General features: G+C 41.1%; 1 protein-coding gene across 4 annotated transcripts in view; it reads left to right on the top strand.

Annotated features, from left to right (window-relative positions):
• LOC139581558 (calcium uptake protein 3, mitochondrial-like) overlaps positions 1–16,782 on the top strand; it is a 34,711-nt gene extending 17,929 nt beyond the window's left edge. For 2 of the 4 annotated variants that reach the window (XM_071411464.1, XM_071411463.1), the window contains 6 exons: positions 1,262–1,353; positions 2,028–2,199; positions 4,752–4,860; positions 5,808–5,962; positions 10,245–10,322; positions 14,984–15,120. In XM_071411464.1, coding sequence (XP_071267565.1) covers positions 1,262–1,353; positions 2,028–2,199; positions 4,752–4,860; positions 5,808–5,962; positions 10,245–10,322 — 606 coding nt within the window. In that variant the 3' untranslated portion in view covers positions 14,984–15,120. Of the gene's footprint in view, positions 1–241; positions 335–1,261; positions 1,354–2,027; positions 2,200–4,751; positions 4,861–5,807; positions 5,963–10,244; positions 10,323–14,983 lie in introns of all 4 variants that reach the window. The other 2 variants (XM_071411465.1, XM_071411462.1) reach the window with 2 other exon arrangements.
• Positions 16,783–16,996: the final 214 nt, after the last annotated feature.

The raw sequence follows: 16,996 nt of genomic DNA, 5'->3' as shown, positions 1-16,996 counted from the left end.
GAAGGATACTCTGTCTGCCTGTCTGTCTGTCTGTCGGTCTGTTTGTCTATTCATCTGTTTGTTTCTAGTTCTGTCTGTCTGTCCGTCTGTCCATCTCTACTTCTGTCTGTCCATCAGTCTGTTTGCCTGTTTTTGTGTGTGTGTTTAATGTTAATGCCTGATGCTAATGCTGTTAATATCTGCCAGATGTGCTCTGTTGTCATCTAACAGCTCTGCCTCCACTACTCTACCACCATCACAGGTCCTTAGAAAAGAGGCCCAGCAGTTAGAGCCCCGGGGCATGTGGGATGCTCTGAGAAAGGGGGCAAGCCAAGCTCTCTTTTCTGACCTAGAGGTAGCTACACAAGTCTTGTTTTCAGATGTGTTCCTTTCCTATTTAACCTGTAGATGTTTACGGGTTCTCTTGATTAGGTCTGTGTAATGTTGTGTCTTAAATGTCACATGATATGGATCATGCTCAATATATTGATTTATTTTGTTGTTGATGGTAAACTATGTTGTTGGCCCAAGTTTGGTTGATGACTCTGATATGGCTCAGTACCATGTGTAACATGACTCTGATATGGCTCAGTACCATGTGTAACATGACTCTGATATGGCTCAGTACCATGTGTAACATGACTCTGATATGGCTCAGAACCATGTGTAACATGACTCTGATATGGCTCAGAACCATGTGTAACATGACTCTGATATGGCTCAGAACCATGTGTAACATGACTCTGATATGGCTCAGTACCATGTGTAACATGACTCTGATATGGCTCAGTACCATGTGTAACATGACTCTGATATGGCTCAGTACCATGTGTAACATGACTCTGATATGGCTCAGTACCATGTGTAACATGACTCTGATATGGCTCAGTACCATGTGTAACATGACTCTGATATGGCTCAGAACCATGTGTAACTGTCAGGAGAAGGGAAAATGCTGGAAGTTCAACGTTGGTCTCCACATATTAACCATTAACATAGTCAATTGTAAAATGACTGAAGTGTGCTACATTTACACATTGATATTAGACAATGAAGGGAGGATAAAAGCATTTGTCTGCATTTGTGTTGTTCAAGAGCTCTGTATGTGGCACTTGGCTGCATGTTTCTACGTACAAGCATGTGTGTGTGTTTGTGTGAGTGAAATGTATTTTGCATGGTTGGGTCCTTGTGGATAAGTGGTCCTCGTGGTCGGCCATAAGTGGTCCATTTCTTTATGAGGAATGGAAGTCAGACTGAATCACACATTTGTTTTCCCTCCCAGAATATGGATGAAAATATGACCGACACGACCCTGCTGGTTCATTTCTTCGGGAAAAAGGGAAAGGCAGAGTTGGGCTTCGATGATTTTTACAGGCAAGTAGGGAAATGTACAAAAACTCCAACTTACATCTTGCATTTGCAGTGTCAGATATATATAATGTGCAACAAAGTACTGAGTAAGGGTCTGAATACTTTCAGAGTGCGCTGTATATAATGTACTATAGACAATTGTAATTTCTACTAGTTATAGAAATATTTGCACATTTGAATTAATCATACTCATCCTAACTCATTGTGGTAGCTATAGTCAGGCACCCAGTCCAGTGTCCCCTCTCTCTGTATGTGAGTTGGTGGTGGCATTACCTATTACCAGTACCTCTATCTCCCTCTTCACTTCTCTGTCTCCCTCTCCATCTCTCTGTCTCTCTCTTCACCTCGCTGTCGCCTTCTCCATCTCTTTCTCCCTCTTCACCTCGCTGTCTCCCTCTTCACTCCCCACTGTCTCCCTCTTCTCCTCTCTGTCTCCCTCTCTTCTCCTCTCTGTCTCCCTCTCCACACCTCTCTGTCTCCCTCTTCACCTCTCTTCTCCTCTCCATCTCCCTCTCTTCTCCTCTATGTCTCCCTCTCCACACCTCTCTGTCTCCCTCTTCACTCCTCTCTGTCTCCCTCTCCTCTCTGTCTCCCTCTCCACCCCTCTCTTTCTCCCTCTCCACCCTTCTCTGTCTCCCTCTCCACACCTCTCTGTCTCCCTCTCCATCCCTCCCCAGATTCATGGACAACTTGCAGACAGAGGTGCTTGAGATTGAGTTCCTGTCCTATTCCAAAGGCCTGCCTATCATCAGTGAGGAGGACTTTGCCCACATCCTGTTGCGTTTCACCAACGTAGACGACATTGCAGGTTACCTGGACAATGTGCGCAAGAGCATTACAGATGAGAAGGTGATTGTGGAGCGCTTGCAATGTAGTCTTTGCCTTATGCTAACACACTCAAACACCCTAAGGCTCCCTCCTCACCTCAAACTACCTCCATCTCCCCTCACCTCAAATTAACTCCATCTCCCCTCACCTCAAACTACATCGATCCCCCTTCACCTCAAACTACCTCGATCCCCCCTCTCCTCAAACTACTCCATCTACCTCTATCTCCCACCTCAAACTACCTCCATCTCCTCTCACCTCAAACTACCTGCATCTCACCTCAAACTACCTCCATCCCGCTCACCTCAAACTACCTCCATTTCCCCTTACCTCAAACTACCTCCATCTCCCCTCACCTCAAACTACCTCTATCTCACCTCAAACTACCTCCATCCCCGTTCACCTCAAACTACCTACACCCCCCTCACCTAAAACTACCTACATCTCACCTCAAACTACCTCCATCCCCCCTCACCTCAAACTACCTCCATATCACATCAAACTACCTCCATCCCCCCTCACCTCAAACTATCTCCATCTACCTCCATCTCCCCTCACCTCAAACTACCTCCACCCCCCTCTCTCAAACTACCTCATACCACATCAAACTACCTACATCCCCCCTCACCTCAAACTACCTCCATCTCACCTCAAACTACCTCGATACCCCCTCACCTCAAACTACCTCGATCCCCCTTCACCTCAAACTATCTTGATCCCCCCTCACCTCAAACCACCTCCATCTCCCCTCACCTCAAACTACCTCGATCCCCCTTCACCTCAAACTACCTTGATCCCCCCTCACCTCAAACTACCTCCATCTCCTCTCACCTCAAACTACCTCCATCTCCTCTCACCTCAAACTACCTGCATCTCACCTGCATCTCACCTCAAACTACCTCCATCCCCGCTCACCTCAAACTACCTCCATTTCCCCTTACCTCAAACTACCTTCATCTACCTCCATCTCCCCTCACATCAAACTACCTCCATATCCCCTCAATCTACCTCCATCCCCCTCACCTAAAACTTCCTCCATCCCCCTCCCTCACCCCCTTTACCGTTACCTCCCAGAAAACTCCCCTCTGCCCCCCTTAACCCCCCAGACGACCCCCCACACACCTCCCCTCTTCCCCCCTTAACCCCCACCAGATGATCCCCCCTACACACCCTCTCAGCCCTTTGCCCTTGACTCACCAACACCCCCTGGCCCCCAAGGCAACTCAGCCTAAATACCATCATAGCCTTTTGTTCCAGACACATGCAAGTGTGCTTTTCTTAGTTTGGAAGTGTGAGATGGATTTAGTCAACCAGTAATCAACTGGTCATTCTCATGTTTTTCAATCAATTAAATCTTATTTTCTATTTTCAGTTTTGACCAAGAATATTAAATGTTACTTATTTAGCAATAAACTGACTGGCAATAATGTGTAGAGTGGTATCAGGTAACCAGCTTGCTATAACATAGATAGTGATACACCAAGATGGAATGGAATTTCTTATTGTGTAATTTCTGTTCTGTGGTATTACTGAAATGATAAATGTGGACATACTATCTAACCAAATACTTGTCTGAAAACTTCTCTCTTGTAGTTTTTCACTTGCGGTGAAGGCAACCGTGAATTAGTTGCTGAGTGAAACTTTCACATTTTAGGTTTTTAGTTGTTTTTCATTCGACACACTGACCCGCACATAAAGAGGTGAGCAGCTTCTCAGCGGGCTGAGTAGCTTGTTGCTAGATCGCCATTGATAATCAAGTGGGTCTCATCGTTGTGCTAAGAGATAGTTTATGGAGCTTGCTTTGTTAAAATAGCAAAGCGTCACAAATGGCTCGTTACATCATTTGTTAGGCTCAGTGTGTTGGTTGTGTTGGAGGGGCCACTGAGGGAGGGAGCAAGCTATAGGAGTTTCTAGTAACATTGGGATGGTTGCGTTGTAAGGGCGCCAGAGGGAGCGAGATATAGGAGTTTCTAGTAGCAGTGGGATGGTTGAGTGGACATCAATAGGGCCTGTGTTTGACTCATCTGCCAACCCTGAGATGTTTGGGATTCAGCCCCCTTTTGTTTTTGTTTATGTAAGTGTTAGGTTAATCTGCTTTAGAAAACTCTGCAAACACACTGACCTTTTCCCCAAAAGCTACAATCAACTCATAGTATCCATACCAGGGGGGAACGACCCAGCGATGTATACTCTGTCTGTTTGGTCGTTTTCCTGCCTTTGTGTCTGTTATCTGTGTGATGTCTTCAAGGTCCCGCGGACACTAAAGGCTTCCCTCTGGTTTAAGTGGAGTAGATTATGTGTCATGTGAAGTGCTGTTGCATTGTCTGGCTGGCCTTTTGGGTTGGGACATCCAGTCGTTTGCTTTATGTGTAATTCATTCCTGTCTCTCTCACGCAGTTTGAGCCTCAGATTTGACTCTTCTTTTTACTTTTATACTTTAATATAATAGTGAATCTTTGTCAGTTTTTATTGATTTGAGTTGAGATAAATTACTGTTTAGTCTGCTTTGTAAAATGAATAGATTTAATTGATTTGGCTGACTTGGGTTTGATATGATTTGAATTCCCTTGTAGGGAATCACCTTTGATGAGTTCAGATCCTTCTTCCAATTCATGAACAACCTGGAGGATTTCGCTATAGCCATGCAAATGTACAACTTTGCCAACCGTTCCATTGGCCAAGGTTAGTTCCAATCATTCCATTGGCTAAGGTTTGTTCCAATCGTTCCATTGGCCAAGGTTAGTTCCAATCATTCCATTGGCCAATGTTAGTTCAAATCATTCCATTGGCCAAGGTTAGTTCCAATCATTCCATTGGCCAAGGTTTGTTCCAATCGTTCCATTGGCCAAGGTTAGTTCCAATCATTCCATTGGCCAAGGTTAGTTCAAATCGTTCCATTGGCCAAGGTTAGTTCCAATCGTTCCATTGGCCAAGGTTAGTTCAAATCGTTCCATTGGCCAAGGTTAGTTCCATTCATTCCAATGGCCAAGGTTAGTTCCAATCGTTCCATTGGCCAAGGTTAGTTCAAATCATTCCATTGGCCAAGGTTAGTTCCAATCGTTCCAATGGCCAAGGTTAGTTCCAATCATTCCATTGGCCAAGGTTAGTTCCAATCATTCCATTGGCCAAGGTTAGTTCAAATCGTTCCATTGGCCAAGGTTAGTTCCAATCATTCCATTGGCCAAGGTTAGTTCCAATCATCCCATTGGCCAAGGTTAGTTCCAATCATTCCATTGGCCAAGGTTAGTTCCAATCATTCCATTGGCCAAGGTTACTTCCAATCGTTCCATTGGCCAAGGTTAGTTCCACTCTTTATTTGATTTGTTTGACTACTGAAATAAATGGACGAGGAATAACCACACTGTTTTTACACTGTTCCACTGTTCCACTCTTCAACTGTTCCACTCGTCCACTCTTCCACTGTTTACACTGTTCCACTGTTAACACACCATCGATACACTATGACTGCGTCCCAAATGGCACCATATTCCCTATATAGTGCACTACTTTTGACCCCATTGACCCTGGTATAGGGAAAAGGGTGCCATTTGGGACGGAGACTATAATGGTGGTCCAACTTAGTGGCACAAATAGTGGCATGGTGATTCTGTTCCCCTCGTCCCTCTCAGATGAGTTGGCCCGGGCAGTCTATGTGACGACGGGGCTGAAGCTGACTAAACACCTGGTCAACACTGTGTTCCACATCTTCGACGAGGACCGTGACGGACAGCTCAGTTACAAGGAGTTCATTGGTGTCATGAAGGACCGGCTGCACCGCCGCACGGTAAGGAGAGGGGCAGGCAGGCAAGGAGGGAGGGAGGGAGGGTAAGACAGGCAGGGAGGGAAGGAGGGTAAGACAGGCAGGAAAGAAAGGAGTGTAAGACAGGCAGGGAGGGAAGGAGGCAGGCTGGGACGGAGGGAGAAGGCAGGGAGGAAGGGTGGAGTAGAGTTGTGTGGAGGACGTCAGGATAGCTGATAGAGATATAGTCCTTCATATGTAATGGGAACAGGGACAAATAGATCATGTTCACAGACTATCTAAACAGAGCAATGCATGTTTATCATAAGCTATGTTTAGAATTACCATGTCTTATATGTTGATAGTTTAGACACAGTCACTATCTAATGTTGATAGTTTATGGAACAGTCACTATCTAGTGTTGATAGTTTAGATACAGTCACTATCTAATGTTGATAGTTTAGATACAGTCACTATCTAATGTTGATAGTTTAGACACAGTCACTATCTAATGTTGATAGTTTAGATACAGTCACTATCTAATGTTGATAGTTTAGACACAGTCACTATCTAATGTTGATAGTTTAGATACAGTCACTATCTAATGTTGATAGTTTAGATAGTGACTGGTCCCTAATGTTGATTGTTTAGGGAACATTCACTATCTAATGTTGATAGTTTGGGGAACAGTCACTATCTAATGTGGATAGTTTAAACAGAGTCACTATCTAATGTTGATCGTTTAAACACAGTCAGTATCTAATGTTGATATTTTTGACACAGTCACTATCTACTGATTGTTTAGACACAGTCACTATCTAATGTTGATAGTTGAGACACAGTCACTATCTAATGTTAATAGTTTAGACACAGTCACGATCTAATGTTGATAGTTTAGACACAGTCACTATCTAATGTTAATAGTTTAGACACAGTCACTATCTAATGTTGATAGTTTACACACAGTCACCATCTAATGTTGATAGTTTAGACACAGTCACTATCTAATGTTAATAGTTTAGACACAGTCACTATCTAATGTTGATAGTTTACACACAGTCACCATCTAATGTTGATAGTTTAGACACAGTCACTATCTAATGTTGATAGTTTAGACACAGTCACTATCTAATGTTGATAGTTTAGACACAGTCACTACCTAATGTTGATAATTTACACACAGTCACTATTTAATGATAGTTTAGACACAGTCACTATCTAATGTTAATAGTTTAGGGAAGAGTAACTATCTAATGTTAATAGTTTAGGGAAGAGTAACTATCTAATGTTGATAATTTACACACAGTCACTATTTAATGATAGTTTAGACACAGTCACTATCTAATGTTAATAGTTTAGGGAAGAGTAACTATCTAATGTTAATAGTTTAGGGAAGAGTAACTATCTAATGTTGATAGTTTAGGGAACAATCACCATCTAATGTTGATAGTTTAGACACAGTCACTATCTAATCTTGATAGTTTAGGGAACAGTCACTATCTAATGTTGATAGTTTAGATAGTGAACAGTCCCTAATGTTGATAGTTTAGGGAACAGTCACTATCTATTGTTGATAGTGTAGATACAGTCACTATCTATTGTTGATAGTGTAGATACAGTCACTATCTAATGTTGATAGTTTAGACACAGTCACTATCTAATGTTAATAGTTTAGACACAGTCACTATCTAATGTTGATAGTTTAGGGAACAGTCACTATCTAATGTTGATAGTTTAGGGAACAGTCACTATCTAATGTTGATAGTTTAGGGAACAGTCACTATCTAATGTTGATCGTTTAAACACAGTTACTATATAATGTTGATCGTTTAAACACAGTCACTATATAATGTTGATCGTTTAAACACAGTCACTATCTAATGTTGATAGTTTAGGGAACAGTCACTATCTAATGTTGATAGTTTAGGGAACAGTCACTATCTAATGTTGATCGTTTAAACACAGTCACTATCTAATGTTGATAGTTTAGGGAACAGTCACTATCTAATGTTGATAGTTTGGGGAACAGTCACTATCTAATGTGGATAGTTTAAACAGAGTCACTATATAATGTTGATCGTTTAAACACAGTCAGTATCTAATGTTGATATTTTTGACACAATCACTATCTAATGATTGTTTAGACACAGTCACTATCTAATGTTGATCATTAAGGGAACAGTCACTATCTAATGTTGATCATTTTGACACAGTCACTATCTAATGTTGATTGTTTAGGGAACAGTCACTATCTATTTTTTACATTTTAAACAAAGTCACTATCTAATGTTGATCGTTTAAAGACAGTCAGTATCTAATGTTGATATTTTCGACACAGTCACTATCTAATGATTGTTTAGACACAGTCACTATCTAATGTTGATCGTTTAGGGAACAGTCACTATCTAATGTTGATAGTTTAGACACAGTAAACTATGTAATGTTGATCGTTAAGGGAACAGTCGCTATCTAATGTTGATAGTTTAGATTCAGTCACTATCTAATGTTGATAGTTTAGATAGTGACTGGTCCCTAATGTTGATTGTTTAGGGAACAGTCACTATCTAATGTTGATCGTTTAAACACAGTCAATATCTAATGTTGATTGTTTAGGGAACAGTCACTATCTATTTTTGACATTTTAAACAGAGTCACGATCTAATGTTGATCGTTTAAACACAGTCAGTATCTAATGTTGATCGTTTAAACACAGTCAGTATCTAATGTTGATATTTTTGACACAGTCACTATCTAATGTTGATCATTAAGGGAACAGTCACTATCTAATGGTGATCATTTCGACACAGTCACTATCTAATGATTATTTAGACACAGTCACTATTTAATGCTGATCGTTTATGGAAGAGTCACTATCTAATGTTGATAGTTTAGATACAGTCACTATCTAATGTTGATAGTTTAGATAGTGACTGGTCCCTAATGTTGATTGTTTAGGTAACAGTCACTATCTAATGTGGACAGTTTAAACAGAGTCACTATCTAATGTTGATCGTTTAAAGACAGTCAGTATCTAATGTTGATCGTTTAAAGACAGTCAGTATCTAATGTTGATATTTTCGACAAAGTCACTATCTAATGATTGTTTAGACACAGTCACTATCTAATGTTGATCATTTAGGGAATAGTCACTACCTAATTTTGATAGTTTAGACACAGTCACTATCTAATGTTGATAGTTTAGGGAATAGTCACTATCTAATGTGGATAGTTTAGGGAACAGTCACTATCTAATGTGGATAGTTTAAACAGAGTCACTATATAATGTGGATAGTTTAGGGAACAGTCATTTTGTAATGTTGATAGTTTAGACAGAGTCACTATCTAATGTGGATAGTTTAGGGAACAGTCACTATCTAATGTGGATAGTTTAAACAGAGTCACTATATAATGTGGATAGTTTAGGGAACAGTCATTTTGTAATGTTGATAGTTTAGACAGAGTCACTATCTAATGTGGATAAGTTAGGGAACAGTCATTTTGTAATGTTGATAGTTTAGACAGAGACGCTATCCAATGTTGATAATTTAATCACAGTCACTATCTGATGTTGATAGTTTAGGGAACAGTCACTATCTGATGTTGATAGTTTAGGGAACAGTCACTATCTGATGTTGATAGTTTAGGGAACAGTCACTATCTGATGTTGATAGTTTAGGGAACAGTCACTATCTGATGTTGATAGTTTAGGGAACAGTCACTATCTAATGTTGATTGTTTAGGGAACAGTCACTATCTGATGTTGATAGTTTAGGGAACAGTCACTATCTAATGTTGATTGTTTAGGGAACAGTCACTATATAATGTTGATAGTTTAGGGAACAGTCACTATCTAATGTTGATTGTTTAGGGAACAGTCACTATATAATGTTGATCGTTTAGACACAGTTACATTTACATTTAAGTCATTTAGCAGACGCTCTTATCCAGAGCGACTTACAAATTGGTGCTCTTGTCCACAGTCACTACCTTATGTCAATGTCGCAAATACATGGGAACAAACAGTTTTCATATTCATTATTTGTTTTACATTGGTTCATGTTCATTGGTTCTTGTTCATTTATTCATGATCATTTGTTCATGGTCATTGGCTCATGGTTAATAGTTAATGGTCAAATGAGTCGCTTATCTGACATTTTGACGGTCATTTGAGTTCAGTCTCAATTCCACTTCTAAATTCTGCTTCCAATTTTTGTGAAGATTTGCTTCCACCTAGTGGGGAATAATGACCATTGTATTTTATATTTTCTGTTTACATTATTCTCTCTTTCTCTTTCTCTCTCTCTCTCTCTTTATCTCTCTCTCTCAGGCGTTTAGAGTGGATGACAAGAAGAAGTTCACTTCTTTCAAGTCCTGTCTGAAGAAGGAGATCTCGTCAGGCAGATAGGTATATCTAGACTCTTTGTTCAATCCACAATAGAAGTATAGTTAATGCTATTTTGATTTGGAGATATAGATGCCACCATACCACATTATGATGGTCTTTGTTCCAGGTCCTTCTTCAAAGGAGCTTAATTTTTTATGAAGTAGATAGAACAATCTCTCTTTTCAACTAGTAATGTGGTACGTTAAGTCAGCTCCTGGGATGTGGTATGTTAAGTCAGCTCCTGGGATGTGGTACATTAAGTCAGCTCCTGGGATGTGGTACGTTAAGTCAGCTCCTGGGATGTGGTACATTAAGTCAGCTCCTGGGATGTGGTACATTAAGTCAGCTCCTGGGATGTGGTATGTTAAGTCAGCTCCTGGGATGTGGTACGTTAAGTCATCTCCTGGGATGTGGTATGTTAAGTCATCTCCTGGGATGTGGTACGTTAAGTCATCTCCTGGGATGTGGTATGTTAAGTCAGCTCCTGGGATGTGGTACGTTAAGTCAGCTCCTGGGATGTGGTACATTAAGTCAGCTCCTGGGATGTGGTACGTTAAGTCAGCTCCTGGGATGTGGTACGTTAAGTCAGCTCCTGGGATGTGGTACGTTAAGTCAGCTCCTGGGATGTGGTACGTTAAGTCAGCTCCTGGGATGTGGTACGTTAAGTCAGCTCCTGGGATGTGGTACATTAAGTCAGCTCCTGGGATGTGGTACATTAAGTCAGCTCCTGGGATGTGGTATGTTAAGTCATCTCCTGGGATGAAGTATGTTAAGTCATCTCCTGGGATGAAGTATGTTAAGTAGCTCCTAGGATGTGGTACATTAAGCCAGCTCCTGGTATGTGTTAGAGTTCCACACTAACTCTTGTCAGCCTCAGCATTGAGTTATACTGTAATATTAAGGCCTGATTAACTGCTACCAGACACCAGCTTAACTCTGCATACATGAGCGGTCCGATTTAAACCCATAAGAATGTTTCACAGGAAAAAGACCATACTGCTCAAACAATGTGATGAAACAACACAAGGCTGGCACTGGGTCCATTTACCTTACAAACTGATCTGCATGTTTTTACATGGGACTAAAAGATAAAAACATCTTGTCTCCGAGTGTATTTTACAGAGCATAGTATAGAACATGGCATTCCAAATGGCATCCTATTCCCTTTATAGTGCGCTACATTATAGGGCTCTGGTCAAAAGTAGTGCATTATATAGGGAATAGGGTGCCATTTTGGATATAATCATAGAATGCATTGTTTTTCAATCTCTGCTATTTGTCTGTAGCCCATTCAGGGTCAAAGGTCATGGAGGAGTGTACACTACATGACCAAAAGTATGTGGACATCTGCTCGTCGAACATCTCATTCCAAAATAATGGGTATTAATATGTAGTTGGTCCCCCCTGGGAAGGCTTTCTACTAGATGTTGGAACAATGCTGCGGGGACTTGCTTCCATTCAGCCACAAGAGCATTAGTGAGGTTGGGCACTGATGTTGGGAAATTAGGCCTGGCTCGCAGTCTGCATTCCAATTCATCCCAAAGGTGTTCGATATGGTTGAGGTCAGGGCTCTGTGCAGGCCAGTCAATTTCTTCCACAGCGATCTCGACAAACCATTTCTGCATGGACCTCACTTTGAGCACGGGGGCATTGTCAAGCTGAAACAGGGACTTCCACAAACTGTTGCCACAAAGTTGTAATCACAGAATCATCTAGAATGTCATTGTATGCTGTAGCTTTAAGATTTCCCTTCACTGGAAGTAAGGGGTCTATCCCAAACCAGACTATTATTCCTCCTCCACCAAGCTTTACAGTTGGCACTATGCATTGGGAGATGTAGGCCAACCCAGTTTCGTCTATCGGACTGCCAGATGGTGAAGCGTGACTCATCACTCCAGAGAAGGCATTTCCTCTCCTCCAGAGACCAATGGCGGCAAGCTTTACACATCTCCATGGCATTGCGCATGGTGACCTTAGGTTTGTGTGCGGCTGCTCGCCCATGGAAACCCATTTCATGAAGCTACCGACAAACAGTTTTTGTTTTGACATTGCTTCCAGAGGTAGATGACACCATTCTGTATACTTCTGGCCCTTCTTTGGACACTGTGTTAACAACCATCCAGACAAGCTTCAATGCCATACAACTCTCCTTCCGTGGCCTCCAACTGCTCTTAAATACAAGTAAAACTAAATGCATGCTCTTCAACCGATCGCTGCCTACACCTGCCCGCCCGTCCATCATCACTACTCTGGACGGTTCTGACTTAGAATATGTGGACAACTACAAATACCTAGGTGTCTGTTTAGACTGTAAACTCTCCTTCCAGACTCACATCAAACATCTCCAATCCAAAGTTAAATCTAGAATTGGCTTCCTATTTCGCAACAAAGCATCCTTCACTCATGCTGCCAAACATACCCTCGTAAAACTGACCATCCTACCGATCCTCGACTTCGGCGATGTCATTTACAAAATAGCCTCCAATACCCTACTCAATAAATTGGATGCAGTCTATCACAGTGCCATCCGTTTTGTCACCAAAGCCCCATATACTACCCACCACTGCGACCTGTACGCTCTCGTTGGCTGGCCCTCGCTTTATACTCGTCGCCAAACCCACGGGCTCCAGGTCATCTACAAGACCCTGCTAGGTAAAGTCCCCCCTTATCTCAGCTCGCTGGTCACCATAGCAGCACCCACCTGTAGCACGCACTCCAGCAGGTATATCTCTCTGGTCACCCCCAAAGCCAATTCCTCATTTGGCCGCCTCTCCTTCCAGTTCTCTGCGGCCAATGACTGGAACGAACTACAAAAATCTCTGAAACTGGAAACACTTATCTCCCTCACTAGCTTTAAGCACCAGCTGTCAGAGCAGCTCACAGATTACTGCACTTGTACATAGTCCATCTATAATTTAGCCCAAACAACTACCTCTTCCCCTACTGTATTTATTTATTTATTTTGCTTCTTTGCACCCCATTATTTATATTTCTACTTTGCACATTCTCCCACTGCAAATCTACCATTCCAGTGTTTTACTTGCTATATTGTATTTACTTCGCCACCATGGCCTTTTTTTGCCTTTACCCCCCTTATCTCACCTCATTTGCTCACATTGTATATAGACTTATTTTTCTACTGTATTATTGACTGTATGTTTGTTTTACTCCATGTGTAACTCTGTGTTGTTGTATGTTGAACTGCTTTGCTTTATCTTGGCCAGGTCGCAATTGTAAATGAGAACTTGTTCTCAACTTGCCTACCTGGTTAAATAAAGGTGAAATAAAAAATTAATAAATAAAGTTTGGAAGTCGGTAGTGAGTGTTGCAACCGAGGACAGACAATTTTTACGCGTTACGCTCTTCAGCACTCGGCGGTTCCGTTCTGTGAGCTTATGTGGCCTACCTCTTCGCTGCTGAGCCATTGTTGCTCCTAGATGTTTCCACTTCATAATAACAGCAGCTCTAGCAGGCAGAAATTTGACGAACTGACTTGTTGGAAAGGTGGCATCCTATGATGGTGCCACGTTGAAAGTCATTGAGGTCTTCAGTAAGAACATTCTACTGCCAATGTTTTTCTATGGCGATTGCATGGCTGTGTGCTCGATTTGATACACCTGTCAGCAATGGATATGGCTGAAATAGCCAAATCCTCTAATTTGAAGGGGTGTCCACATACTTTTGTATATATAGTGTATGTGCACATTTTAGACCGTTTCATTGGTCCTTAAATACAATATCCACCACTCAAGGGCACTGGGTCATGCAAAACAAACTTGCCCAATTATGTTGCTATACAAACACTAGATTGCTGATGCAATGTATTGGCCAATGAGAGGCTCTGAAGCCACCATTTTCCATATTGGTACTCCTCAGTAGGAGCAGTTCCTCCATAGGAATTAATGGAATTCTACAGTATTTGAATTTCATTTTTCAAGCACAAAATTACATGCATTTAAGTATTTCTTTCTTGTAGTGGTGACAGTAACTTTAGCACTCTAACCATTCTACTTTAAAGCTGAAATCCGCATAAGGGGAAACAGCGCCACTGTTTGCCCCAACACATTTGTTATTGTTTTTGTTTTGTTGATTAAACGGAGGAGAGGAGCATCCAACATTGTGGTAAAAAAAAAAAAGTACATACACTGCTGTTCTATCGTGCGTGCAATGATGTTCAATGATGTGCAATGATGTTCAATGATGTGCAATGATGTGTAATGATGTTCAATGATGTTCAGTGATGCTCCATGATGTCCGAGGGGAAAAAGCTGTGTCATTGTTTGAAGTAGCTTCTTTGTTGTTGTAATATCTCAAATGGACGTGGCAGTTTCACCATTATGGATTCCAGCTTTAAGATTTTTTTTTTGTATAATTTAAAAGTATGCGTCAAGGTGTCTAATACAATATACTACTGTGAGCTAAAACCAATGTAGACATCTAGTGTTTATATACTGTACATCATTGGTATGAGATTATGGCCAGGAGTTGTTCCTGAACACCTGATCTGACCAGGAAAAGCTCTAGGCCATCTAGGGATTCTTGAGGTTAGTTTATAATTAACTCAGCAGTACAGTTTCTTTCTCCAGTATTTTTATGTTGTCACTGAACAGGTCGATAGTGTTAGATGCTGTGTGTGCTATGTTCCTCAATGTATTCTCTAATAATTACTTTTCCTTTTGCAGATCACCAGCTGAATGTCCTGCACTCTCAGTCTGCACCCCCCTCTACCTGGATAGACTTCCCCTGATCCATGAAGATCATTCAAAACAACAGTACAGTTCATTTTGCTATCAATGTGAAGATGAGAGAAGGATAGATGAATGTGTCAGTCTCTGCATAGTGGTCTAAAAAGGTGAACTGAACTAGGATTCTCCCCACCTAGGCCTAGTTGGATGCTACTCGAGGTGTTTTCAAGTTGAGATTGATGTGAGAAAACAAAGGATTTCTCTGATGACCCTAAAACTAAGCCATTTTAAATACCTGAAGTCTTAAGCTTGTTGTTCAGCTTTCAGTCTGAAATCAACAATATGTAGTGCTGTGATGTTAAATTGCATTGATGGTATTTTATTTTTCTACCAGATTGTTTAAAAACAAATGAAATCAGGGGAATGCTATGGATCAGGACTGGTTTAACACCTTCCTGGTCTTCTACAAGTCACACGAGCTGATAGGGTCACTGGAAACTCCAACCTATTGTTGTAACAGATTTAGTCACCCAGGGTGAATATATTATTGATTCATCTATCTATCTATGTACAGTATTTATTCACCATTTTACCGTATTCATTTGTTATTCATTTGTTTGTTTATCACTGTAAGTCTCTGAAAAGGAAAAACCCATTTGGTTGTTTTGTGGCTGGCAGGCTGTAGCTCTGACAGTGTGTGTAGTATTGTTCAGTGTGGTTCCCTCCCAGTCCTAAACCTGCTAATCTGCCTCTATGCATTGCTGACATACTTTCTCCAAGCCTGTCTGCAGCCCACTGCACAGATCAGCTTACGCAGGGGAGTACAGCCTCCCTCTTGTGTTCTGTTCACATGGCTGCCTTCTGCAGCTGATTCTCAAATAACTCAGAGCCAGCTAGCTAACACCTTTCAAATGGGGGTTTTATCTCTGGGGTTCATTGTGTAAATAGAGGCAGCTAACTCCGTTAATAATTATTATAATCAAGAGTTTACTCTGATGTAATGGAGAAATTCAGTGTGTATATTAACTATACACACTATTCATACTAGGCCTATTCAGCCTACTGACAGGGATTCTATACAATGAGGACTATATTAATTTGCGGTAATTGTTTTTACTAAAGGCAAAATACAATGTTTAAATAACATGAGGTTACTGTTCAGAGGCGTACCTGTGTTTATTTCCCAATGGGTTACCCAGGAAAATCTTGTTCTACTGTGTACCATCATGACATATATATTTTAAAATGTCAAATATAGTGTATATGCATTTCAGTGATGTTTTCTAGAGACTGTAGTTCTGATCTGAAGTGGTGGATTTCCTGCTTGAATAGAGACTTGGGTCTCTATTAAATCCGTATCACAGAAATTCAGCGTTAGTGTGGTTGGAATTTAATGTTCCTGTGTTAGCAGAGACTCATTGTAAACGCTGCAGATGTCGGCTCAATAGGAAATGGCCTTTACGTGTTTAGCATGCTATCTGTAATGCTCCAGCGATACAGATTGAACATAGCCCTTGGTTTGCTAGTTCCAATGTCTAACAATATTATCTCGTATGTTACATATTAAATCAAATAAATGGTTTTGTCTAATTAGCCTACTTCTTTGCATGGTATAACAGAATACATTAGTAATGTGAATATCCTACATCTCCTCTTAGTTTACCTCTTTTGAATGATGTTTGGAAGTCATGTGGATGACAGCTCTCTCTACAGAACTTTGTTTAGATGATCAAATGGATTACACAGGCTGTTGCAGGCTGTTACATTGACTTGGTAAATAAAGATGTTAAGAACAATCAATAGCTCTGTGTCATTTTTGTTCTGGATTTCACGCACGCACACACACACACACACACACACACACACACACACACACACACACACACACACACACACACACACACACACACACACACACACACACACACACACACACACACACACACACACACACACACACACACACACCCACACACACACACACACACACACACACACGCACACTTGAAC

Source organism: Salvelinus alpinus, chromosome 7, assembly GCF_045679555.1.
Source record: "Salvelinus alpinus chromosome 7, SLU_Salpinus.1, whole genome shotgun sequence".
In the NCBI taxonomy this organism is placed as follows: domain Eukaryota; kingdom Metazoa; phylum Chordata; class Actinopteri; order Salmoniformes; family Salmonidae; genus Salvelinus; species Salvelinus alpinus.
The sequence above is the reverse complement of the archived record's forward strand: the minus strand, read 5'-3'. Positions and strand labels throughout refer to the sequence as shown.